General features: G+C 41.1%; 2 protein-coding genes across 3 annotated transcripts; one reads left to right on the forward strand and one right to left on the reverse strand.

The window, feature by feature from the left end:
• Nucleotides 1-773: 773 nt before the first annotated feature.
• Nucleotides 774-4,160, reverse strand: LOC306863535 (uncharacterized protein). 2 transcript variants are annotated; one of them, XM_079406931.1, is made up of 2 exons: nt 3,729-4,160; nt 774-2,642 (listed from the first exon to the last, which is right to left on the reverse strand). In XM_079406931.1, exons 1-2 carry the CDS (start codon nt 3,955-3,957, stop codon nt 1,498-1,500), a joined length of 1,374 nt encoding a protein of 457 aa, XP_079263057.1. In that variant the 5' UTR covers nt 3,958-4,160; the 3' UTR covers nt 774-1,497. The 2 variants fall into 2 exon arrangements, with proteins under 2 accessions (XP_079263057.1, XP_079263058.1); XM_079406932.1 differs by having other exon boundaries at nt 3,691-4,160.
• A 5,844-nt stretch (nt 4,161-10,004) lies between these two features.
• Nucleotides 10,005-17,828, forward strand: LOC306863564 (uncharacterized protein). The gene is made up of 3 exons (XM_079406980.1): nt 10,005-10,082; nt 10,162-10,402; nt 14,464-17,828. The coding sequence occupies exons 2-3, from the start codon at nt 10,234-10,236 to the stop codon at nt 15,621-15,623; spliced, it is 1,329 nt and encodes a 442-aa protein (XP_079263106.1). The 5' UTR covers nt 10,005-10,082; nt 10,162-10,233; the 3' UTR covers nt 15,624-17,828.
• The last annotated feature ends 6,656 nt before the right edge of the window (nt 17,829-24,484 follow it).

The raw sequence follows: 24,484 nt of genomic DNA on the forward strand, positions 1-24,484 counted from the left end.
AAACAGCATAAACTGGAGAGATGAAGTTAAAATATGTGCATTTAGAAAATTAAAATTAATGAAAATCTGTATGCGTGTTTTACTGTGACTACATGTATATCTTGTCACAGGATACAATACACAGGATTGTATTTCTAATGCCGGGTTCAGACTGCACTATATTATTGTTGATTATGAGTCTGATTATGACTATATCAGATTATATGATTTTGACTCTTAAAATCTTTATGTACACAAAAAACATGTCAAACTACACGCAAGAAAACATGTCTTGCTACCTGACCCTTCATTGCTTGCCATCTTTAACAATGTGTGTGCTTTCTTCAAGAAGACAGGACTATCAACTGAAAGAAGGTACTTTGAGCATAAACAAACAATGTCGACATAATGGTGTGTTTTGCTCTGGCTGTCATGTCATCAGAAAAGCCCAAAAAAGAAATAAAACCTGACATTGGACACATACCTAGATTGCCTGATGAGAACAGTATGGACTGTCAATCCCCCAAAGAGAACAAAGGTAAAATATGTTTGTATTTGACCTTTGTTCACTCTGTCACAGTAATTCCTTAAAGAAACATCACAAATGCTGGAGTACTGTTGCCATACTGTGGCTCTACAACCATTTCCTCAATTGTAGGCACTGTACATGCCTACATCCTGTAGCCAGTGGTCACTGTCGCTTATATCTTCAAGGCGTTACCGTGCTACTACTATATCGCTATATACCTTTGCTGTGTTTAATTAATTTTTCAGTTTTTTTTCTTTCTTTTTTTGCACAATAGAATTCAAATCGTCAGCAAATAAACGATTCTCAGCAGATGACTAGTTAATTGCAATGGTAGGTAAAAAGTCAATGGTAGGGAAAAGTAAATATTATAGTACACAGAAAGAATATGCATATTTGATTTCATACTGTACATTTATTTGTGTGCTGGTGTGTTGCATGTAAACAGAAAAAGCCATAATTGCATGTCTACTTTTACACATTTCTTTCATGAAGACATATAGTGAACAAAACTGCCACAAAATGACAAATCAGAGAGAAAGGGGAAAAAAATACCACTGCTTCAAGTTTCCACCTTCTTGGTGGACACTGGTAGCTATTCGAGTACATTTGACAGATTTTGGATCATTTTGTAGATGAAGACTCACATGACGAAAACAAAAGAATACAAATTGGGCCAAAGGGACTGATGCATTTTAAGATGTCAACAATGTTCTGAATTTGTTTTTAATTTCTTTAAAATGTCTGTTTTGTTTTTCTTTTTAAATACAAAGAACCAAGAACACTTAAAATACCAGATGGATCAGCAGTAGGCCTATCAGGAAGAGCGGTGATACCTTCAAAACCTTAACAATATCCACCCCTACACAGCACACAAGTTTCAGTCATCAGATGGAAAAATTTACTTTTACATGTTGTTTGAGCATAAATGTATGTTGGCAGCGCGAACCTTAAGGTGTGCTTGTGTAAAAGTCTTTCCGCACTGAGAGCAGCTAAGGCTTTATCCCAGTATGAATTAAAATGTGTTTCTTAAGGATTGCTTTACGTGTGAAAGTGTTTCCACACTGAGAGCAGCTGAAAGGCTTTTCTGAAGAATGAGTTACCAAATGATTCTCAAGGTGTCCTTTCTCTCTAAAACTCTTTCCACACTGAGAGCAGCTGAAAGGCTTTATTCCAGCATGAATTAACATGTGATTCTTAAGGTTTTTGTTACACGTGAAAGTGTTTCCACACTGAGAGCAGCGGAAAGGCTTTTCCCCAGTATGAATTTTCATGTGTTTCGTAAGGCTTCCTTTATGTTTGAAAGTGTTTCCACACTGAGAGCAGCTGAAAGGTTTTATTTCAGTATGAATTAGCATGTGATTCCTTAGGTTTCCTTTACATATAAAACTCTTTCCACACTGAGAGCAGGTGAAAGGCTTTATTCCAGCATGAATTAACATGTGCTTCTTAAGGTTTGTTTTACGGGTGAAAGCATTTCCACACTGAGAGCAGATGAAAGGCTTTCCTGAAGAGTGAGTTACCAGATGATTCTCAAGGTGTACTTTCTGGGTAAAACTCTTTCCACACTGAGCGCAGGTAAAAGGCTTTATTCCAGTATGAATTAACATGTGATTCTCAAGGCTTGCTTTACGTGTGAAAGACTTTCCACACTGAGAGCAGCTGAAAGGCTTTTCTGAAGAGTGAGTTAGCAAATGATTCTGAAGTTGTCCTTTCTGGGTAAAACTCTTTCCACATTGAGAGCAGGTAAAAGGCTTTATTCCAGCATGAATTAACATGTGATCCTTAAGGCTTTTGCTGCACATGAAAGTGTTTCCACATTGACAACAGCTGAAATGCTTTTCCCCAGTATGAATTCTCATGTGTTTCCTAAGGTGTTCTTTCTGTTTGAAAGCGTTTCCACACTGAGAGCAGCTGAAAGGCCTTATTCCAGCATGAAATAAAATGTGCTTCTCAAGGTTTGTTTTACGTGTGAATGACTTTCCACACTGAGAGCAGCTGAAAGGCTTTTTGACTTCTGTTATTTGAATGCTGCAACTCACTGATTTTTCTCCATTGACATCACAATCGTTCTGATCCTGATATTTCTCCTCCACCTCATCCAGATCTTGTCTTTCTTCTTTCACTTTCATCAGGCCTAAAATGAAATCATTAAAAAGATGCAAATCAATGGGAGCATTTGGAAAATAAAAGGATAAATTATGTGTACAGATGAAAACAATATGAAAACTGTCCCTTTTCACACAAATCCATGAAAATGATTAAAAACACTGCATTATGCTGACAGGCCAGTAGATGGCGATGTCATTTTGTGTAAAAAACAAAAACCTACTCATCTATAGGCCGAACAAGCAATAGTCGTGGTCATGATGTTACTGTTTTTACAACCGGGGATCCCTTTCACAATGCTGTTGTCTATATGCGAAAATTCTCAAAGGGCTCTAAATGGTCCCAGCCAAGGAAGAAGGGTCTTATTTTCTTCCTCGGCTGGGACCGTTTAGAGTCCTTTGAAGCCGCATTTAAACTTCATTTTGGAAGTTCAAACTCGGGGGCACCATTGAAGTCCATTGTATTGAGATAATTCCTGAAATGTTTCCCTCAAAAACAATTTCTTGACGACTGAAGAAAGAAAGACAAACATATTGGATGACAAGGGGGTGAGTAAATTCTGTAAATTGTTGTTTTGAAAGTGAACTACTCCTTTGACACACGTTAGAGTGCACCCCATAAACACAATCAAGCCTAGAAAAAAAACACAAGTTTACTTCCATGTTGTGACAATGCGGTCAGGTATATATCTTACAGCAAAAGTCTGTTTGCAAAGCCTGCTGCAAAACTGTTACTAATTTACAGTGAAATGTACCGAACAAGCAAATAACGCCCTACTAAGATATTCACATGGTTCAAATATAACCACAGTCCTAGAGTGACTTTACTTAAAATTTGGCTTCTACTAGCATACAAAAATTATTATTAATAATAATAATAAATTTAAAAAATAAAAATCAGTCACAGTTTTATGATTCCAAAAAGCAAACATAATGTCTAATAATTAAATCTCCTCTGTGTTAGTTCAGTCACATTACCATAAGAACTTTGAAACATTTAAAAAACAAATGTTTCAAACTGATTTTTAATGACAGTTAAGGTCTTATTTTTACAAAAAGGATCTGTGGATGTACCACAAACAGTCATTACAGATGAATGAAGAATAAACACCAACCTTCTTGTTCCTCGTGTTTTATTCTCCATGTTTCTGGTTCCTCGTGTTTTATTCTCCAGGTTTCTGGTTCCTCGTGTTTTATTCTCCATGTTTCTGGTTCCTCGTGTTTTATTCTCCATGTTTCTGGTTCCTCGTGTTTTATTCTCCATGTTTCTGGTTCCTCGTGTTTTATTCTCCTGGTTTCTGGTTCAATCATGTTCTCCTCACTCTCTTCTTTAACAAACACCATCTTCACAGCAGATCTCAGTTCAGATGATACTCCTCCAGATATTCCTGCTTCAACACTTAGTCACGACTCTGGGGATGAGAATATTTATTGGACTGATTCAAAAACAGTATTTTTCTATTCACAAAAACATTTCTAACAGTTTGTATTAAAACAGCACCACAACAAAACAACAGAGAGCGCGGTGAAACTAATCTTCTTCATCTGAGGATTAATGGTGTTTGGCAAACAAGCGTGTGTTTTAGCGCCACCCGCTGGACTGGAGTGAAGCAGCGACAGGAGGGAAATAATACGGGAAAATTAGATGCGTCTTAAAGTGCATATTGCAGGTAATTTTTTTTTTTTTCAAATGATTATATAACCTTGTACGAAAATACCACATGCACCGTTAATGCAGGATTTGAAAATGTTTTACAAGACACGAGGGCACAAATTTAGATGAAAACATCGCGCCATATTACATCATATAAGGGAGTCGTGTGCTGCACTCTGCTTTGAGCAGAGCAGTGTGTTTTCGGTAATAATTTTTATTTCAATTTATCATTGTCATGGTAAATTGTGTTTGTGGAGGTTGCACAAACTCCATCCTGTCAGGACATCGAGTCCACAGGTTTCCTAACAAGAAATAGTCTGGTATCTTCCGGGCCTCGGTGCATTAGTGCAGCTGAAGAGACTGGACTTCACTAATGCATCTGCTTCAAACACCTCGGTGGTGTGTAACTTAACAGATGTGATGGAGGCCAAGTGGAAAAGCATGGTCAGCAGTGAATGTGATCTAAACTTGTGTTTGCTTCTCCCAGCATGCATCAGTCTGAGAGAGGAATACTGCAGGTCACCACAGGCTCCAGGAGAACACACTGTCATGTCCACTACACCTGCTCCTCTCTCCAGATCCATCCAGTCATGTCCACTACACCTGCTCCTCTCTCCAGATCCCTCCAGTCATGCCCACTACACCTGCTCCTCTCTCCAGATCCCTCCAGTCATGTCCACTACACCTGCTCCTCTCTCCAGATCCATCCAGTCATGTCCACTACACCTGCTCCTCTCTCCAGATCCCTCCAGTCATGTCCACTACACCTGCTCCTCTCTCCAGATCCCTCCAGTCATGTCCACTACACCTGCTCCTCTCTCCAGATCCCTCCAGTCATGTCCACTACACCTGCTCCTCTCTCCAGATCCATCCAGTCATGTCCACTACACCTGCTCCTCTCTCCAGATCCCTCCAGTCATGTCCACTACACCTGCTCCTCTCTCCAGATCCCTCCAATCATGTCCACTACACCTGCTCCTCTCTCCAGATCCATCCAGTCATGTCCACTACACCTGCTCCTCTCTCCAGATCCATCCAGTCATGTCCACTACACCTGCTCCTCTCTCCAGATCCCTCCAGTCATGTCCACTACACCTGCTCCTCTCTCCAGATCTCTCCAGTCATGTCCACTACACCTGCTCCTCTCTCCAGATCCCTCCAGTCATGTCCACTACACCTGCTCCTCTCTCCAGATCCCTCCAATCATGTCCACTACACCTGCTCCTCTCTCCAGATCCATCCAGTCATGTCCACTACACCTGCTCCTCTCTCCAGATCCATCCAGTCATGTCCACTACACCTGCTCCTCTCTCCAGATCCCTCCAGTCATGTCCACTACACCTGCTCCTCTCTCCAGATCTCTCCAGTCATGTCCACTACACCTGCTCCTCTCTCCAGATCCATCCAGTCATGTCCACTACACCTGCTCCTCTCTCCAGATCCATCCAGTCATGTCCACTACACCTGCTCCTCTCTCCAGATCCATCCAGTCATGTCCACTACACCTGCTCCTCTCTCCAGATCCCTCCAGTCATCTCCACTACACCTGCTCCTCTCTCCAGATCCCTCCAGTCATGTCCACTACACCTGCTCCTCTCTCCAGATCCCTCCAGTCATGTCCACTACACCTGCTCCTCTCTCCAGATCCATCCAGTCAGAGGATCAACATGATGAAGCTGTTGGTGTATATCTAGCACAGCCTTCACCATTTAACACACTTTAACAACACATTAGTGTGATACCCAGACTGAAAGATTGTTAAATGTTTTTAAATGGGTCAGATGGTATTTCTTTTGGTAGTATATGTTTGTTACATCTATATACAGTATATATATATATATATATATATATTAATGGTTGAAATGTTGTGTTTTGAGTTGGGTATTAAAAGTGCTATGAAATAATATTTATGATTTAGTGCTGTATAAATAAATCTGAACTGAATTATCCATAAATGCAGATCTGCTTGATTGTGATTTATTTTTTATTGATTGTCAACTAAATGTTAAAGGCCCTCTATCTCCTACTGACTTACAAGTAAGATTAGGTATCGGTAAGGTTTTAATGGTATTACTATTCTTACAATCTTGCTTATTAAACATATTGGACATTAAAGGAAACAGCTGAGCATAATATGAAACCCATAAATAAGCAAAATGATATCATCTATATCATGAAGCAAAATAATATGCAAGAATTAAAACTTTTCGGCATTGTTCTTTGGGGGAGGAACTCCATTTTTGAGTTGATCTGAATCTCACAGTTGAATCTCCTGGCTTTGAAGATGAAGATGAACTTTATTCACTGTGACAACTTTAGATACTGTTTCTTTGTCATGTCGCTTGTTATGGTTAGGACAGATTTATCCAGATTATATTTTATTGCTTGATGCATTATGGCAGAATCAGACATGAAAGTGCTAGATCTGAAGATGATCTACTTACTGTGATTGTTTTTTGTATGATTGTGTACCGCAGAAGATTGAATGAAACACTTCCCACATGCAGTGCAGTGTTACAGATTCTCTCCAGTGTGGATCCTCTCATGAAGTTTTAAACAGTTTGCTGAAGTGAAACTCTTTTCACACTCAAAGCACATTATCTCTCACAGCGGTATGTATTTTCTGATGTACTTTTAAATTCTGTAGACATGAAAATCTCTTTCCACACTAATAACATGAATGTGACTTCTCCTTTGTATGCACTTTCAGGTGTCTTTAGGACTGAAGCTCTCAAAAATGTTTTGCTGCATTGATCACATGCGTGCAGTTTCTCTCTAGTGTGAATGTTCATGTGTTCGTTAAGGTTTGATGATCGTGTGAAACTCTTACCACAATGATCACAAGAGAATGGCTTCTTTCCAGTATGTGTGAAGTGACATTCAGCCAAGTATGGTGACCCATACTCGGAATTCGTGCTCTGCATTTAACCCATCCAACGTGCACACACACAGCAGTGAACACACACACACACCGTGAACACACACAGCAGTGAACACACACACACCGTGAACATACACCCGGAGCAGTGGGCAGCCATTTTATGCTGCAGCGCCCGGGGAGCAGTTGGGGGTTCGGTGTCTTGCTCAAGGGCACCTCAGTCGTGGTATTGAGGGTGGAGAGAGCGCTGGACATTCACTCCCCCCACCTACAATTCCTGCCGGCCCGAGACTCGAACCCGCAACCTTTGGATTACGAGTCCAACTCTCTAACCATTAGGCCACGACTTCCCCACTTTTGACACCACTGACTGGAATATGTTTAAACAGGCTGCCACATACAACAACACTACAGACCTCCAAGAGTACTCGGAGACTGTCACTGCCTACATCACCAAGTGCATTGATGATGTAACGGTCACAAAGTCCATCACTGTCAGGGCCAACCAGAAGTCGTGGATGACAGGGGAGGTCTACAGACTTCTGAAGGCTCGGAACGCTGCCTTTAGAGCTGGAGATGAGGAGGGCCTGAAGACAGCTAGGGCCAACTTTTCCCGCGGCATCAGAGAGGCCAAGGGACAGTACTCCAGGAGGATAGCTCATCGTTTCAGCGACAGCAGAGACACTCGGAGCCTGTGGCAGGGGATACAGACCATCACGGACTACAAGCCCCCACCACAGACCTGTGACAGCACCATCCCCCTGCTGAACGAGCTGAATGCCTTCTTTGCTCGCTTTGAGGCACAAAACAGCACCACTGCACAGAAGACTCCACCTCCTCCCGGCGACCAGGTGATGACGCTGTCCCCGGACAGCGTGAGGAGGTCCCTCAGCAGGATCAATGCACGCAAAGCTCCGGGTCCTGACAACATTCCTGGGCGTGCACTGAGAGACTGTGCAGTGAAACTCACTGATGTCTTCACAGACATCTTCAACATCTCGCTAAATCAGGCCGTTGTCCCCACATGCTTCAAAGCTACCACGATGATTCCAGTCCCAAAGAAATCATCTCCATCCTGCTTCAATGACTACCGTCCAATAGCACTCACTCCTATTCTCATGAAGTGCTTCGAACAGCTAGTCATGCACCACATCAAGTCTGCGGTGCGACTGTGGAGAGAGTGAGCAGCACCAAGTTCCTGGGTGTGCACATCACAGAGGACCTCTCCTGGACTAACAACACTGTAGCACTGGCCAAGAAAGCACAGCAGCATCTCTACTTCCTCCGCAAATTGAGAAGAGCCAGAGCCCCGGCCCCCATCATGTGCACCTTCTACAGAGGCACCATCGAGAGCATCCTGACTAGCTGCATCACTGTGTGGTATGGCGCTTGCAACGCATCCTGCCGCAAGTCACTTCAACGCATAGCGAGAGCAGCTGAGAAGATAGTTGGTGTCTCTCTCCCCTCCTGCTGAACTCCCTCCCGTCCTTGCCCCCCCTCCCCTCTTTTACCCCATGGAACACTGAACACTGATACTGCAACCCCCCCCCCCCCCCCCCCCCCCAGGACATCCCACCACCCCCACCCACTTAAAAACTGTGACCAGCACCTGTCATTTGTGCAGCATTGGACTGATCACTACCTAATCCAGCATTGACTACAATCTTCGGATAGTCTGATAAAAAGACTGTTCTTTGTCACTTTAACAGACTGATAAGCTCGTCTTGTACTACACTACACATATATCTGCACAGTTTAGTTTTATTTAACTGGTTTGCACTCTATCTGCATGTGCCTTATGCCACTTTATCCATCTCTTTCTTTATTATTCTACAATGTCCTCATTTGTATATCTGTATAGTTGTATGTACATATGTTTAAACTGTATTTATCTGTATTTGAACGTCTACTGTCAGTGTCTTAAATGTTAACTGTATGCACCAAGGGTCTGAGAGTAACACAATTTCAATTCTCTGTATGTATGTACTGTACATGTGGAAGAATTGACAATAAAGCAGACTTGACTTGACTTGACTTGACACAAAATTCATTTAACATTTTGCTGTCAATAAAAGACTCTTGACAAGACGAATAAGAAATACAATTTTGTGCAGACTACACTTTTATTTATCATCTCGCTTTCTTTCAGTAGAGGAAATTTAAATGTGTGATTCTGTGAACGAGATCTAAATGTAGCGGAACGGTCGGGTCGGGAAGAACATTATTGAAAGCGGACAGCGGAACAAAGAGTGAATATACCGCAGGAGCGGGTGGTGCGGGATATAGCCTCGGGGGATTCAGGGCTTTCTAGCGGTTGTGTACTAGAGCTGGGCCAGAAAACTATTTCTATGTGGGTTTGTCTTTTTGAATTTGAAAGGACAAATATCCTTTATCAAAATATCCTTGTAAACACAGTCAGGTATGTCTTAAGTCCTAGATATTCAGACAGACACTTAACCCAAAGGTGTTGTGTTTCATGCTAAACCTGAGCAATATTTTGTAATTATTTTTATTTATTTATTTATTATTCTTGTTGTTTTTAATTAGGATACATCTTATCATTGTCGCATGTTTTCATTTATCTTAATTTCCATCTTTAAATGCTGCAACATGAAATATTTGACTAATATTTTGATCGTTTCTCTGCTCTAATCCTCACTCACGAAGACTGTTGAAATTGATCAGCTACCAAGCGAGTCTATAATCTTAATTACTTTAAATTTTTTGTGCAGATCGGCTTTTTTAAAAGAAAAAATCAGTGCACTTTATGGACGCACTACGTAATTTCGCCGTATTATTCCCTCCTCTCTCCGCTTCAGTCCAGCGGGGGGCGCTAAATCACGTTTGTGTTTGCCAAACACCATTAAACCTCAGAGGAAGAAGATTAGTTTACCACGCTCTCTGTTGTTTTGTGGTGATGCTGGTTTAAAACAAACGGTTAGAAATGTTGTTTCTGTAAATATAAAAATTGTTTTTGAATCACGTTAATAAATACCTTTAATATTCTCATCCTCAGAGTCGTGACTAAGTGTTGAAGCAAGCAGGAATTTCTGGAGGAGTATCATCTGAACTGAGATCTGCTGTGAAGATGGTGTTTGTTAAAGAAGAGAGTGAGGAGAACACCAGTGAACCAGAAACCTGGAGAATAAAACACGAGGAACCAGAAACATGGAGAATAAAACACGAGGAACCAGAAACATGGAGAATAAAACACGAGCAACCAGAAACCTTGGGAATAAAACAAGAGGAACAAGGAGGTTGGATTTTATTCTTCATTCATCTTTAATGACTGTTTGTGGTACATTAGGCTTACAAATAAGGCTGCACGATATTGAAAAAAACTCACATTGCAATATTTTGTTTTTCTGCAATATATATTGCGATATGAAAAAAAGAGAGAAATCACCAAAATGACTGGAATAGCTCTAATTGGAAAAAAATAGTGGATGATTATTAAGGTGAGTAAATCAGCAAATAAACAACTTACAAACATATAAATATAACAACAAAGATAAAAATGAAATAAACAGTGCTTTATATTTTTCAGGCAAGTCTAACAGTATTCAGTACAGAAATTGAATAATCAAATGTAAAATAGCATTGCATAGTTTTCACTGTATAAATTAAATCTAGTAAATCTGTTACAACTACAAAAGTGTTTTTTTTCTCTTTGTATTTTATTGTTTGATTAACATTATAACACCGAAAGCCTCAAGAACATTAAACTGCTGTGAAGCAATATACTGTTACACATACATTTTCTTTCTCAATTGTTTACCTGCACTGAAGCCATAAGCAACTGTGTTTTTTGCATTTTGCATAATTTAGCACGTATGTGTCATTTCGGGCACAAATAGACTTGCAACTGAATGGAATTAGTGTTCACGTGCATCTGCTTGGCTCTCACCGTGTCTACATCGGACACGAGCAGTGCAATGCGACAAAATGCAATAGAACCCATTCAATAATGCTGTCTGCACTGGATGCGACGCGATGCGAGATGACAAATCCCCGCCAGTAAACTGCTGCCTCGTTCTATTTATGACATCCTGACACAAAGTTCAAATGATTGGCAATGATCGCTTTGTCTCGTCCAGTGTAGACAGACTTTGGGGTCGTTTGGCATGCCTAAAAAGGTGTGGAAAACTACCGCCACGCCGCTTTCTTCTTTCCAAAGCGCTCGGGAGCTTGCGTTTTCGTGGCATCTGCCTTTGCTAAGCAACCGTGACCCGCGCTCTCCACAACAACGCGGAACTTTCAAAGGTTAAATGGTTTTCCAGCACTGAAAATCACTTGCAGTAGCTCTGCTACTAAACTTATTTAAAATCTCTGTACAGCTGTCGTGTCTGGTGTAGACGAGGTGTCTGTGTGTGAGAAAAGAAAACAATCAGTATAAATATAACGATCAGTATACAAAACATCACACATCCTGCAATGCTGAAACGATATATTGTGCAGCCCTACTTACAAAGCTTTGATAATAATTGGAAAACAATTTCTATAAAACAGCTATAAAATTTCAAGAAGTTTTAGATTTAGTTTGTTGTAATTGAAGCAATCATTAGAGCTGCTGAATAATATTGATGGAGCAAATAATAAGGGACACTTTTTTCAACAAAATGCATGATGGCACCTATTGTTTTAGTTGGCGTTCATCTTCTTCGGCAGCCCATAGAACTGCTTGCGGGAAAGTTGTAAAATTTGGCACACTGATAGAGGATAGTCTCAATACTAACCACAGCGAATTTGGTGTTTCTAACTCAAACTCTCTAGCGCCACCACTTGTCCAAATTTTCACTCATGTTTATGCTAATAACTTTTGAACCATAAATCTCAAAATACAAATTCTTAATTCTTTTAATTGTTCGTAAAACTTACTTTTTCGAACTTGTCCTAGACGGTTCGTCCGATTTTCACCAAAATTGGCTCAGATCATCTACAGAACATGCTAGCAAAAATGTATGGAATTCAAGTTGATTAGTCAAACCGTACTCGAATAACGTGTGAACAAATTTTATGAAAAGCACGCAAAAATGGTTCTGAGGCTATATCGCCACAACAGTTTAGCGTATTGAGACCAAACTTGGTGTGTGTTATAACAAGCATGACCTGAGACTATCTGTAGTGTTTTGGCGCTAGTGGTCAGGAAATACGAAAAATGCATATTCGGTGCATCATGCCGAGTCAAACCATATCCAATTTTCCCATGTCAGCCATTTAAAATTTTTTAGTAAAATGCTATATTTTACGAACGCATTGACGTATCGTTACGAAACTTGGTATGGGTCATCAGCACGATGCCCTGAAGGAGCCTGAGAAGTTTCGAGCCAGCGCCACCTAGTGTTAAAATCAAATATTCACTTGCTTATAACTTTGTGTGTGGTCGACTTCTTTTCACCAGAGTCACCTTTTTAGACTCCTGAATCCTTGCCAAGTCCACGATACCAAACTTGCCTGACTTTGCCTCATGGTGTGTGCAACGTTGCATTTTAGTGCTTAAAAAAAACATTTGCCAATATCTTAAAAACCGTTACTCCGATCGACACGAAACCACCGTAGGAAATTCATAAACATAGCGTCCCGGTTATGTACTAATGCCCAATTGTCAATTTTGATAGTAAGTGGCACAAAAATGCAAACAAAGTCAGCACTCAGTCATTTTTCATCTACTCGTACACAAATATGTCTATAACTCCAAAACAAAATGAGATATTTTCACCAAATTTTACACACATATGTATGGGCACACTCTAAGGACACATACAAATTTGGTGGGATTGTGTCTCTTGGTGGTGCTATAATTGAACAAAACATTAAATTGCCATTGACTACAATAGAGTATTATGATATAAAATGTTATATATTTTTTGAATGCATTGGTGTACCATTCTGAAACTTTGTATGTGCCATCGAGAAAATTACCTGAAAGTACTCAAAAAGTTTACAGACAGTGCCACCTTGTGGTAAAAAGTTATGTGATTTCAATTAAATGCTAATAGCTTTCTGTGAATTTTGCCTATTGTAATGAGACTGGTATTAATATATTCCTTGGGTCATGCTGAGAACATTGATACCAATGTTGTCATAGTCAGCCAAACTTTCTGTCTGTCATTTTGATTTATTTTGAAAACCTAATTTTTTCAAACTCCTCCTCAACCGTTTGTCTGATTTTCACCAAAATTGAATGAGATCATCTTCAGACCGTGCTGACAAAAAGTTATGGATTTTGTGTCGATAGACAAAACCGTTTTCATACAGCGCCACTTCAGATTTTAGGCATGGTGCCAAAATGACTCAGAGGATATATCTTTGCAAAGCTTTGACAAAGACAAGCTTTGTGTTTGCCATTGTCACCTCACACAGAACACACCAAAATGATTTGATTGTAGCGCCACCTGTTGGTCAAAAGTGATCAGCCATTTAATCAAGATTTAAGATCTTTATTTGTCACGTACACAATTTATGTATATAGTATTTATAGAGTTGTAACTTTTAGTTTTAGTTACTTTTTCTTATTTGTAAGTCGCTTTGGACAAAAGCGACTGCTAAATAACAAAAGTAAAGAGTAAAGAGACCATCAACTCTACCGTGCGACTCCACCGGGCAGGGACACCGGCAAGGGATAGAAGTATCGCTTTTTATTTTAGTTTTTTTCATTTATATGTTTATTATGGAAATGTTGTTATATGCATGTGTCAATTGTATTTAATTTCCTTGTTTTCTTAAATATGTGGGTATATAGTATTTATAGAGTTGTAACTTTTAGTTTTAGTTACTTTTTCTTATTTGTAAGTCGCTTTGGACAAACGCGTCTGCTAAATGACAAAAGTAAGTAAAGTAAAAGTAATTATACAGAGTATAACCAGCAGTGAAATGTAGGTGACTGTTTACAGAGGTTTTATTTATGATTTTTTTCAGCCATTTCAATTGAAATTATCCTAAAATTGCTTTTAGTACTCGTTGTTGCATTTGGTCTGATGCTCCATGCTATGCTTAGCTTCTCATTTTGCCACTGGAGTGCTTGGCCCCGTAATTGCTGCTTGCAGCTATATTTTTTTTTTATATATATTTCTCCCTATAGAAACATGGGACTTGTGTCTATAATATTTTAAAAATGATTTATGAAAAGTTTCAGGGATGTATAACTTTTAAAACTGCATCAAAAGGAACACAAATTTGTTTATAAATTCTTTAAACTGTTAGACCAGGGTCTACTTTTATGTCCTTTCACATTTGTGTGTATTATTTTTATTATTATTTGTTTGTTCTTCAAGTTACTGACAAATTAACTGTTTCTGCTTTTTTTTTTTTTTTATAGAGTTTATAGAAGAAAATGAGGAGAATGAAGAATCAAGTGAAATTGAGGAGAAAAATCATGTCAAAACTAGAGAAAAACATTTGAGTTGCTCTCAAACCAAACAGAAAGATATAAAGAAAAGGAGAGCCAAGAAATCTTTTACCTGCACTCAGTGTGGAAAGAGTTTCACACACAAAACAAGTTTTGACCGTCACATGAGAATTCATTCAGGAGAGAAACCGTACACATGTGGTCAATGTGGGAGGAGTTTCACACAATCAGCAAACCTTAAGGTACACATGAACATCCACACTAGAGAAAAAACATACAAGTGTTCACACTGTGACAAGAGATTCAGTTCATCAGGACAACTGGAAAAACATGAGAGGATCCACACTGGAGAGAAACCTCATAAGTGTTCACACTGTGACAAAAGATTCAGTAAGTCTCGAGACCTGAAAGCACATGAGAGGATTCACACTGGAGAGAAACCATACAAGTGTTCACACTGTGACAAAAGATTCAGTTGGTCTGGATACCTGAAAACACACGAGAGGATTCACACTGGAGAGAAACCGTACAAGTGTTCACACTGTGACAAAAGATTCAGTTGGTCTGGATACCTGAAAAAACATGAGAGGATCCACACTGGAGAGAAACCATACACATGCGATCAGTGCGGGAAGAGTTTCACACAAAATGTAAATCTTACGACGCACATGAGAGTTCATACTGGAGAGAAACAGTTCACTTGTGAGCATTGTGGGAAGTGTTTCACCCACTCAGCAAACCTTAAGATACACATGAACGTCCACACTAGAGAGAAGATTCACACATGTGATCAATGTGGAAAAACATTTTTGTGGGCTTCATACCTGAAGAAACACCTGGCAGTTCATACAAAGGAGAAGCCACATTCATGTCATTTGTGTGGAAAGAGTTATTCATTACTACAAAGTTTAAAAGCACATCAGAAATTGCATACTGTTATGAGAGAGTACACATGCTTTGAGTGTGAAAAGACTTTTACTTCAATAAGCAGTTTAAAACAGCATCAGAGGATTCACACTGGAGAAAAACCTTATAAGTGTTCACACTGTGACAAGAAGTTCATTCAGTCAATACATCTGAAAAGACACCAGAGGATCCACACTGGAGAGAAACCATATCACTGCATGTGAGAAGCGTTTCAATCAATTATCTTCCCTGCAGAGTCATACAAAGAACAATCACAGTAAATAGATCATCTTCAGATCCCGCTCTTTCAGATCTGATGCTGCATCCTCAACAAATGCAACACAATAATGCATTAAAATATCATATGGATAAATCTGTCCAAATCAGACATTACAAGCGACATGACAAAGAAACTTTATCTAACATTTTCACAGTGAATAAAGTTCATCGTAATCTTCAAAACCAGCAGATTCAACTGTGAGATTCAGATCGTCATGAAGTTCATGGACATGGAGTTCCTCCCCAAAGAACAATGTCAAAACATTTTATTATTGTATATCATTTTGCTTCAAAATATAAATTGATATTATGACGACTTATGTGTTTCATATAATGTTCAGTTTTCTTTCATGAGGGAATGTAGAAGCTTTTTCCAAACTGTTCTTGTTCAGGAAGCTGATGAAGTGACTAACACTTGAGCTTTAATTTTAATGTGTTCTTTATTGTTGTTTTTAAAATGACTGAGTTATTCTTCCACTTATAATGTATTTAGTAAATCAAATGCAAGATATACTGTCATGTAGCTTTGTAATTGATCCTTATTCTCTTCTCTTGTAAGTGTGGCTAAATTATGAAAGATAAGCTCTAATGTTAGCTGTTCTGCTTTTGGTGCTGGAGAAATTAAGGAAATACATTTACAATTTATCATTGGTATATACATATCAAGCTAACTGTATATTGCCAACCATTTCTCCATGCGATAAAATTAAGACATTTTTCACCAAGGCATTGTCCATATTTTGCAATCCAGAAGTGAGAGCTCTCTTGTACTTTAGGGCTGTGTGATTAATCTAATTTTATTTTTGATTGAGTTTGACTTCCGAGGATTATGAAAATTTTAGAGAAAATATGATGTCTTGAGGACTTTATGGCCGTTAAGTCCATGTGACCGTAGTCATACATTATTATGAGTTAACATCACTGATCTATAATAGAGAACTGGATTGCTCATGATGTTATAAAAGTGAAGCCACCGTGCTGCCACATTGCTATTCCCTAGTGTTCCCATCCATTCTATTGAATTAAGAGTAAATCATTATTTCAATGAGAAAACATAACGAGTCAGCATTTTTATATGTGCAGTATCTGAATATAATTTTATACTTTGTATGCACACACCTTAATTCACAAGTATTCTCTGTTTATGCAATTAAGGTGTTATATTGTTTTTATTTGTAACTGCAAATGTTTCAACAATGATTTAATTAACGGTCTACATTTTGAAGCATTTAATGATTTAAAGGGTTGGTTAAATTAATAATCTATATATGTATATAACATTTTACCGCACCACATTCACATAGATTTCGATTAAATTACATTAAATTTGTTCCGAATCGTTGTTAATGTACATAACTCAACTATGCCTCATTGTTCAATCTTGAAGTAAACTGATGTCCGTTTGCTGATTAAATAAACATTTTTAGACCGCTGCTCGAGTTGAACGTGATTATTAATTAAATAATGCCATAAGTGGTTTACACCATGGTTTACACATCTCAACATTTTTCAGGTTTTTGTTCAAGTACTTTCTGTCAGACCAAGCACTCAATAGTCTTATAAGTAATCAGTGAGTAATAATTTCTGTATAAAATTTATCAGAAGCTACATTTCAGTAAGTTTAATTTCAATGTTAGAAAGTGTTCAAATGCTAATACTTTTGTTCTAATATAAACAATTGTGTATTGTGACTTATTTATACACATGATCTGGGCAGGATTAGGCTGGGGTATGGCGGAACATTGGTTTGATGCATATGGCAGACTTATCTGGAAACATTTCAGGACTTTCGAAACCACACACAGTTTACACACATGGAAACATACACGCTAATTGTTGTTTGCGCTAAACATTCTGTGTTTTTCTGTTTAGTTCCAGTATTATTCTGCATTTATAACTTTCCTAGTTTTAGCTGCGATACGGAACCCACTTTGTCGTCATAGTCTTGCCTTGTGTGTTTTTCTAGTGTTTTGATTCTTGCCTGTGTTTCCTGGATTTAACCTTTGCCTTGCCCTGTTGGATATTGTTTGCAGATTGTCGACTCTCGCTAGCCCTAAGATTGCTCTGTGTCTTGCCCGTACCATACCTGTTTGCCGTTGTTTGACCTTGCCTGTTTATTGACTATGTTTATAAATAAAAGCTTGCACTTGGATCCACACGTCTCACATCTTGTTCGCCCCGTTACAGAATACTCGGCCACACTAGGATCCAGCAGCTTTTCAGGTGGACATTGGCCAGGTATGGACACAACTAAAATATTATTTGCCCTTAAACAAGGTCCACGATCACTGGAGAACCATATTCGAGAGTTTAGCCATTGCTGACTATTCAGAATTACCGGACATTTTTTTCATAGAGATTTTCTGCAATGGCATAAACCCACCTCTTAAGTCTAAGGGTCCGCGTTCGTCACTCAGTCAGTTTCTGGACTATGCTCTGTTATCAGTCAGTTCCTCATTCGCCGTGGGTGTCGCGGAGGAGGAATGTGCCATTGCATCCGTGCCGATAATGGTGGCCGTGGTGTTTAGTCAATCGCCAGCTCTGGGACATTCGAGTTTATTGACCGCAACTCTGGTGATTAAACCAGCTCGTGAAATGGTGGCCGTACCCGAGCACACTCGCATAATGGCGACGACAGCGGAACCTGTTCACAAGATGATGGCCACAACGACACTCCGTCATGTCACAGCTGCCATTCATGAGTCCAACCAAGTCACAGAAGATCTGCCAGAGTCTCACCACGTCTCCGCTGATCTGCCAGTCTCACCACGTCTCCGCTGATCTGCCAGAACCACGTCATGTCACAGCTGAGCAGCCAGAGTCTTGTCATGTCCTGTCTGTCACACCCAGATATTCAAGGTCAGTCCTTCAGTATCTTAATCTGGTATGCAGTGTGAGGGATGACCACTGGTGTCTGCACGTGCAGCTGGTATTCCCAAACCAGCTCACTTCAACCCTCCTGTTCCTGCACTAATTTCCCTATCCGAAGCGCTTCCCATGATGGGGATCGCTTTATGTTGCGTTTGGGCTGTGTACACCAGAATGCTGCAGAACCTCCTGAAGTGGCGGTGCTCACTTCAGCTCATTGGATGGTGGTAGCGCCCAGCAATGTACTCTAAGCCTGTCATGTCACGGTCAAAGGAGCCGTTGATGAGCACTGTACCTGTCCTGTTACTGAACTCTAGCTGTTTCCTTATGTTGCTACTGTAGAACCTCCAGAGGTGTAAGTGGTACCCTCCTATGAATCCTCGTCCTGCCCCATTACAGCTATGGAGGCCGTCTGTGAATCCGCATCCTGCCCTGTCACGGCTGTGGAGGCGTCTGTGAATCCTCGTCCTGCCCTGTCACGGCTATGGAGGCCATCTGTGAATTCTCGTCCTGTCTTGTCGTGGCTACAGAGGCCACTTATGAATGTTTGTCCTGTTCTGAACCGGCCGAGGAGGCCATCTCTGAACTCTCGTCCTGTGCTGAATCAGCCTTGGTGGCTGATTTTGAATTGTTCATTTGTCTAGTGTTATCTAATGTATACTGCTAGTCCAGGTTCAGTCACTGAGACGTCTATCAGTCCAGTTTCATTCAATGAGTCTGTTTTTGAATTGTTTGTTTTGGCAGATTCTGTCACTAAATTGTCTGAGTCAGTTTCTGTTGGTGCACCAGATTTTGAACTATGTCAGACCAGTTACAGTCTACGAACCTGGTTATGAACTCCCTACCTCGGTCCTTGAGACTGAAAATGCTATGTCTGTCTCGTGTGTCTCAGTTTTCCCTAGGCTCCAATCTCTGCTGTGGTTTCCTGATCCGTCGTGGCGTTCTCCTGATCCGTCGTGGTGCTCTCCTGCCCTGTCTGCTCTGCACTGGTGGGATCCTGCTCTGTCTGCTCCGCCGTGGAGGTCTGCTGTCTGGCTCTGGTGGTCATCTGCTCCACCGTGGTGGTCTTCTGCTTCGTCTGCTCAGGTCTGGTGGTCATCTGCTCTGCCATGGTGGTCTTCTGCTCCGGTCTGGTGGTCTTCTGCTCCTCCTGCTCTGCCCTGGTGGGCTCCAGTCCCGTTGAATCCGTCCTGGCTTCCTGCTGTAGCGACTCTGCCTCGGTCCCCGGCTACTCCACTTCCACGTGGACCTGGCCCTCCGTCCCTCCCCCTGTTCCACCTCCGCTCCACCGCCCTCCTGGATTGTATAGGAGCGCCTGGAAGCCGCTCCTTGGGGGGGTCTATGTCATGAATCTGGTCTATGAACTTCCGTTAACTCACCACCAGAGGTCACTCCTCACCACATGGACTCTTGCACCACACTAACTGTTGCACGCCACCTCAGACTACAAATCCCATCATCCATTGCACTGATCACACACCCTACATAAACCATGGACTTCCTCTTCCTCTCTGCCGAGTATTGTTCTGCGTATAGCACTCCCCTAGTGTTAGCTGCCTTACCGAGCCATTCTGTGTTTTTGTGTTTAGTTCCAGTATTGTTCTGCATTTATAACTCTCCTAGTTTTAGCTGCGATACGGAACCCACTTTGTTGTCATAGTCTTGCCTTGTGTGTTTTTCTAGTGTTTTGATTCTTGCCTGTGTTTCCTGGATTTACCCTTTGGCTGGCCGTTTGGACTCTGTTTTCACCTCTCTTGGACTACTGCTCGTATACCTGGATTATCTCTCTGCCTTGCCCTTTTGGATATTGTTCGTAGATCGTCGACTCTCGCTAGCCCTAGGATTGCTCTGTGTCTTGCCCGAACCATACCTGTGTTCCGTTGTTTGACCCTGCCTGTTTATTGACTGTTTATAAATAAAAGCTTGCACTTGGATCTGCACGTCTCATGTCTTGTTCACCCCGTTACACCTGTAAAGTTGCTTTGCAACGATTTGTATTATGAAAAGCGCTATACAAATGAACTTGAATTGAATTGTAACTCTGCTTCATGTCATGGCCGCATCACCACCTCAGGTGTGCATTATTTTTCTAATAATTCAACGGACCTTTGTCAATTATTCCTTACACATCTCAAAAAATTTGAATATCGTGAAAGTAATTTTGTTTACTTTCTGTCCAGCGAACATTTGGTCTCACAGCGGACGCAGTGAGAACTTTCCCGGTAGAGCAGTTACGTTTTCTCTTTTGTCCAGCGAGCATTTGGTCTCACAGCGGACGCAGTGAGAACTTTCCCGGTAGAGCAGTTACGTTTTCTCTTTCGTCCAGCGAGCATTTGGTCTCACAGCGGACGCAGTGTGAGAAAATCTCCCGGTCAAGCTCCCATTTTTTCCTATTCCCTGTTTCCTCTTTCTGTCCAGCGAGCATTTGGTCTCACAGTGGACGTAGTGAGAACTTTCCCGGTAGAGCAGTTACGTTTTCTCTTTCGTCCAGCGAGCATTTGGTCTCACAGCGGACGCAGTGTGAGAAAATCTCCCGGTCAAGCTCCCATTTTTTCCTATTCCCTGTTTCCTCTTTCTGTCCAGCGAGCATTTGGTCTCACAGTTGACGTAGTGAGAACTTTCTCGGTAGAGCAGTTACATTTTCTCTTTCGTCCAGCGAGCATTTGGTCTCACAGTGGACGCAGTGTGAGAAATCTCCCGGTCAAGCTCTCATTTTCCTCTTTCCTGTTTTCTCTTACTGTCCAATGAGCATTTGGTCTCACAGTGGACGTAGTGAGAACTTTCCCGGTAGAGCAGTTACGTTTTCTCTTTCGTCCAGCAAGCATTTGGTCTCACAGCGGACGCAGTGTGAGAAAATCTCCCGGTCAAGCTCTCATTTTACTCTTTCCTGTTTCCTCTTTCTGTCCAGCGAGCATTGGTCTCACAGCGGAGAAAGAAGGCGCAAACTCTCCCGAACGGTCGCTCCAAATTACAACTGCTCCCCGTTGCAGGCCAGCAGGGCCCGTCAGTCCAGGCACAGTGAGCCACCATCATGGGCCCCCCTGGGCAAACATCCAGACCCTTTCTCGAGATACCAGCCCGCCAAACTCGGCACTCATTTGGGGGGGGTTTTTGTTCGGTGGCTGTCCTCTGCTGTTTAGCCTTTTGGGGGGAGTACTCTGGGTTCGGGCCGAACTCCGAGCTCGGAGCCCTCCCCCCGGACAGCACGCCAAATACGCATTAAACTTACCCCTTCAAATTATATGTAAGTGTGAACTTGTGAAATGATGTTTTATTAACAAAGTTCAGGAGGAGCTCGTTCAGATAATTAACACAAGTGGAGAGCACTCAGCAATCAATGGTAAGAGGTATATATACACTCAGCAGTCTCACCTCATTCCATTGACAGTTTGCAGCATCCCTCCACCACCCCTTCTCCACGCTTCTAGTCCTAAGCACTTACATAGGGGGGGAGTACTCTGGGTTCGGGCCGAACTCCGAGCTCAGAGCCCTCCCCCCGGACAGCACGCCAAATACGCATTATAACCCCTTCAAATTATATGTAAGTGTGTACTCGTGAATTCTCTCCAGTGTGGATCCTCTCATGTATTTTCAGATTTGCTGAATCACTGAATCTCTTGTCACAGTGTAAACACTTGTAAGGTTTCTCTCCAGTGTGGATCCTCTGGTGCAGTTTCAAATGTTCAGCTGAAATAAAAGTATTTTCACACTCAAAGCACACGTACTCTCTCACATCAGTATGTATTTTCTGATGTACTTTCAAGTGTTGTAGAAGTGAAAAACTCTTTCCACACAAATTAAATGAATGTGGCTTCTCTGTTGTATGAACTGTCAGGTGTTTCTTCATGCATGAAGCCCTCAAAAATGTTTTGCCGCATTGATCACGTGTGCAGTTTCTCTCTAGTGTGAATATTCATGTGTTTCTTAAAGCTTGATGATTGTGTGAAATTCTTCCCGCACTGCTCACATGTGAATGGTTTCTCTCCAGTATGAACTCTCATGTGAACATCGACCATATTTTTCTGTCAAAATCTTTCCACACTGAGTGCAGGTGAATGATTTATTGGCTCTTTTTTTCTTTAAATCTTTCTGTTTTGTTTGAGACCAACTCAAAGGTTTTTCTCCACCTTTGACATTTTTCTCCTCAACTTCACTCAATTCTTCATCCTCCTTGTTTACTTCAATCAACTCTGAAATAAAAGTAAAAATGGTACTGTTTTAGTAACTCATAAAAAAGCAAAGAGATGTGGACATAAAAAAAGGAACCCTGATAACAGAGTGAAGTAGATAATTGTTATACACAATTTTGGTCATTTTGATGATTTTTTATAAATGATATGTCAGATGAAATATTTCCATTTGTGCGCCCTGGAGCATTTCTCGTTATTTGTGTAAAACGCTAGAAGGGGGGTTTTAGTCGTAAATCGCTCAACCAACTCTCCATTCCTTCGGTCTCAGACAGGGCGCACCGAGCTTATCGATCAGATTAGTTGGTTAGTGAACAGAATAACCAAAAGTGTTAAAAGAATAATATTTGTAAAAACTATGCATATATATATATATATATATATATATATATATATAAATAAATAAATACACACACACACACACATACATACATACTCATCGGGCACTTTATTAGGTACACCTGTTCAATTGCTTGGTAACACAAATTGCTATTCAGCCAATCACATGGCAGCAACTCAATGCATTTAGGCATCTAGATGTGGTGAAGACGACTTGCTGAAGTTCAAACCGAGCATCAGAATGGGGAAGAAAGGGGATTTAAGTGACTTTGAACATGGAATGGTTGTTGGTGCCAGACGGGCTTGTCTGAGTATTTCAAAAACTGCTGATCTACTGGGATTTTCACGCACAACCATCTCTAGGGTTTACAGAGAATGGTCAGAAAAAGAGAAAATATCCAGTGAGCAGCAGTTGTGTGGATAAAAATGCCTTGTTGATGTCAGAGGAGAATAGGCAGACTGGTTAGAGATGATAGAAAGGCAACAGTAACTCAAATAACCACTCGTTACAATGAAGGTATGTGGAATACAATCTCTGAACACACAACACATCGAACCCTGAAGCAGATGGGCTACAGCAGCAGACCACCACACCGGGTGCCACTGCTGTCAGCTAAGAATAGAAAACTGAGGCTACAATTTGCACAGGCTCACCAAAATTGGACAATAGAAAATTGGAAAAACGTTGCCTGGTAAGTTTTAAGGGAGCGTGCAATTGGCATGCTGACTGCAGGAATGTCCACCAGAGCTGTTGCCCGTGAATTGAATGTTCATTTCTCTACCATAAGCCGTCTCCAAAGGCGTTTCAGAGAATTTGGCAGTACATCCAACCGCAGACCACGTGTAACCACACCAGCCCAGGACCTCCACATCCAGCATCTTCACCTCCAAGATCGTCTGAGACCAGCCACCTGGACAACTGTTGCAACAATCGGTTTGCACAACCAAAGAATTTCTGCACAAACTGTCAGAAACCGTCTCAGGGAAGCTAATCTGCATGCTCGTCATCCTCATCAGGGTCTCGACCTGACTGCAGTTTGTCGTCGTAACCGACTTGAGTGGGCAAATGCTCACATTCGATGGCGTCTAGCTCTTTGGAGAGGTGTTCTCTTCATGGATGAATCCCGGTTTTCACTGTACAGGGCAGATGACAGACAGCGTGTATGGTGTTGTGTGGGTGAGTGGTTTGCTGATGTCAACGTTGTGGATCGAGTGGCCCATTGTGGCGGTGGGGTTATGGTATGGGCAGGCGTATGTTATGGACAATGAACACAGGTGCATTTTATTGATGGCATTTTGAATGCACAGATATACCGTGACGATATCCTGAGGCCCATTGTCGTGCCATTCATCCACTACCATCACCTCATGTTGCAGCATGATAATGCACGGCCCCATGTTGCAAGGATCTG

The sequence above is a fragment of the Barbus barbus genome (assembly GCF_936440315.1).
Source record: "Barbus barbus genome assembly, chromosome: 4".
Taxonomy (NCBI): domain Eukaryota; kingdom Metazoa; phylum Chordata; class Actinopteri; order Cypriniformes; family Cyprinidae; genus Barbus; species Barbus barbus.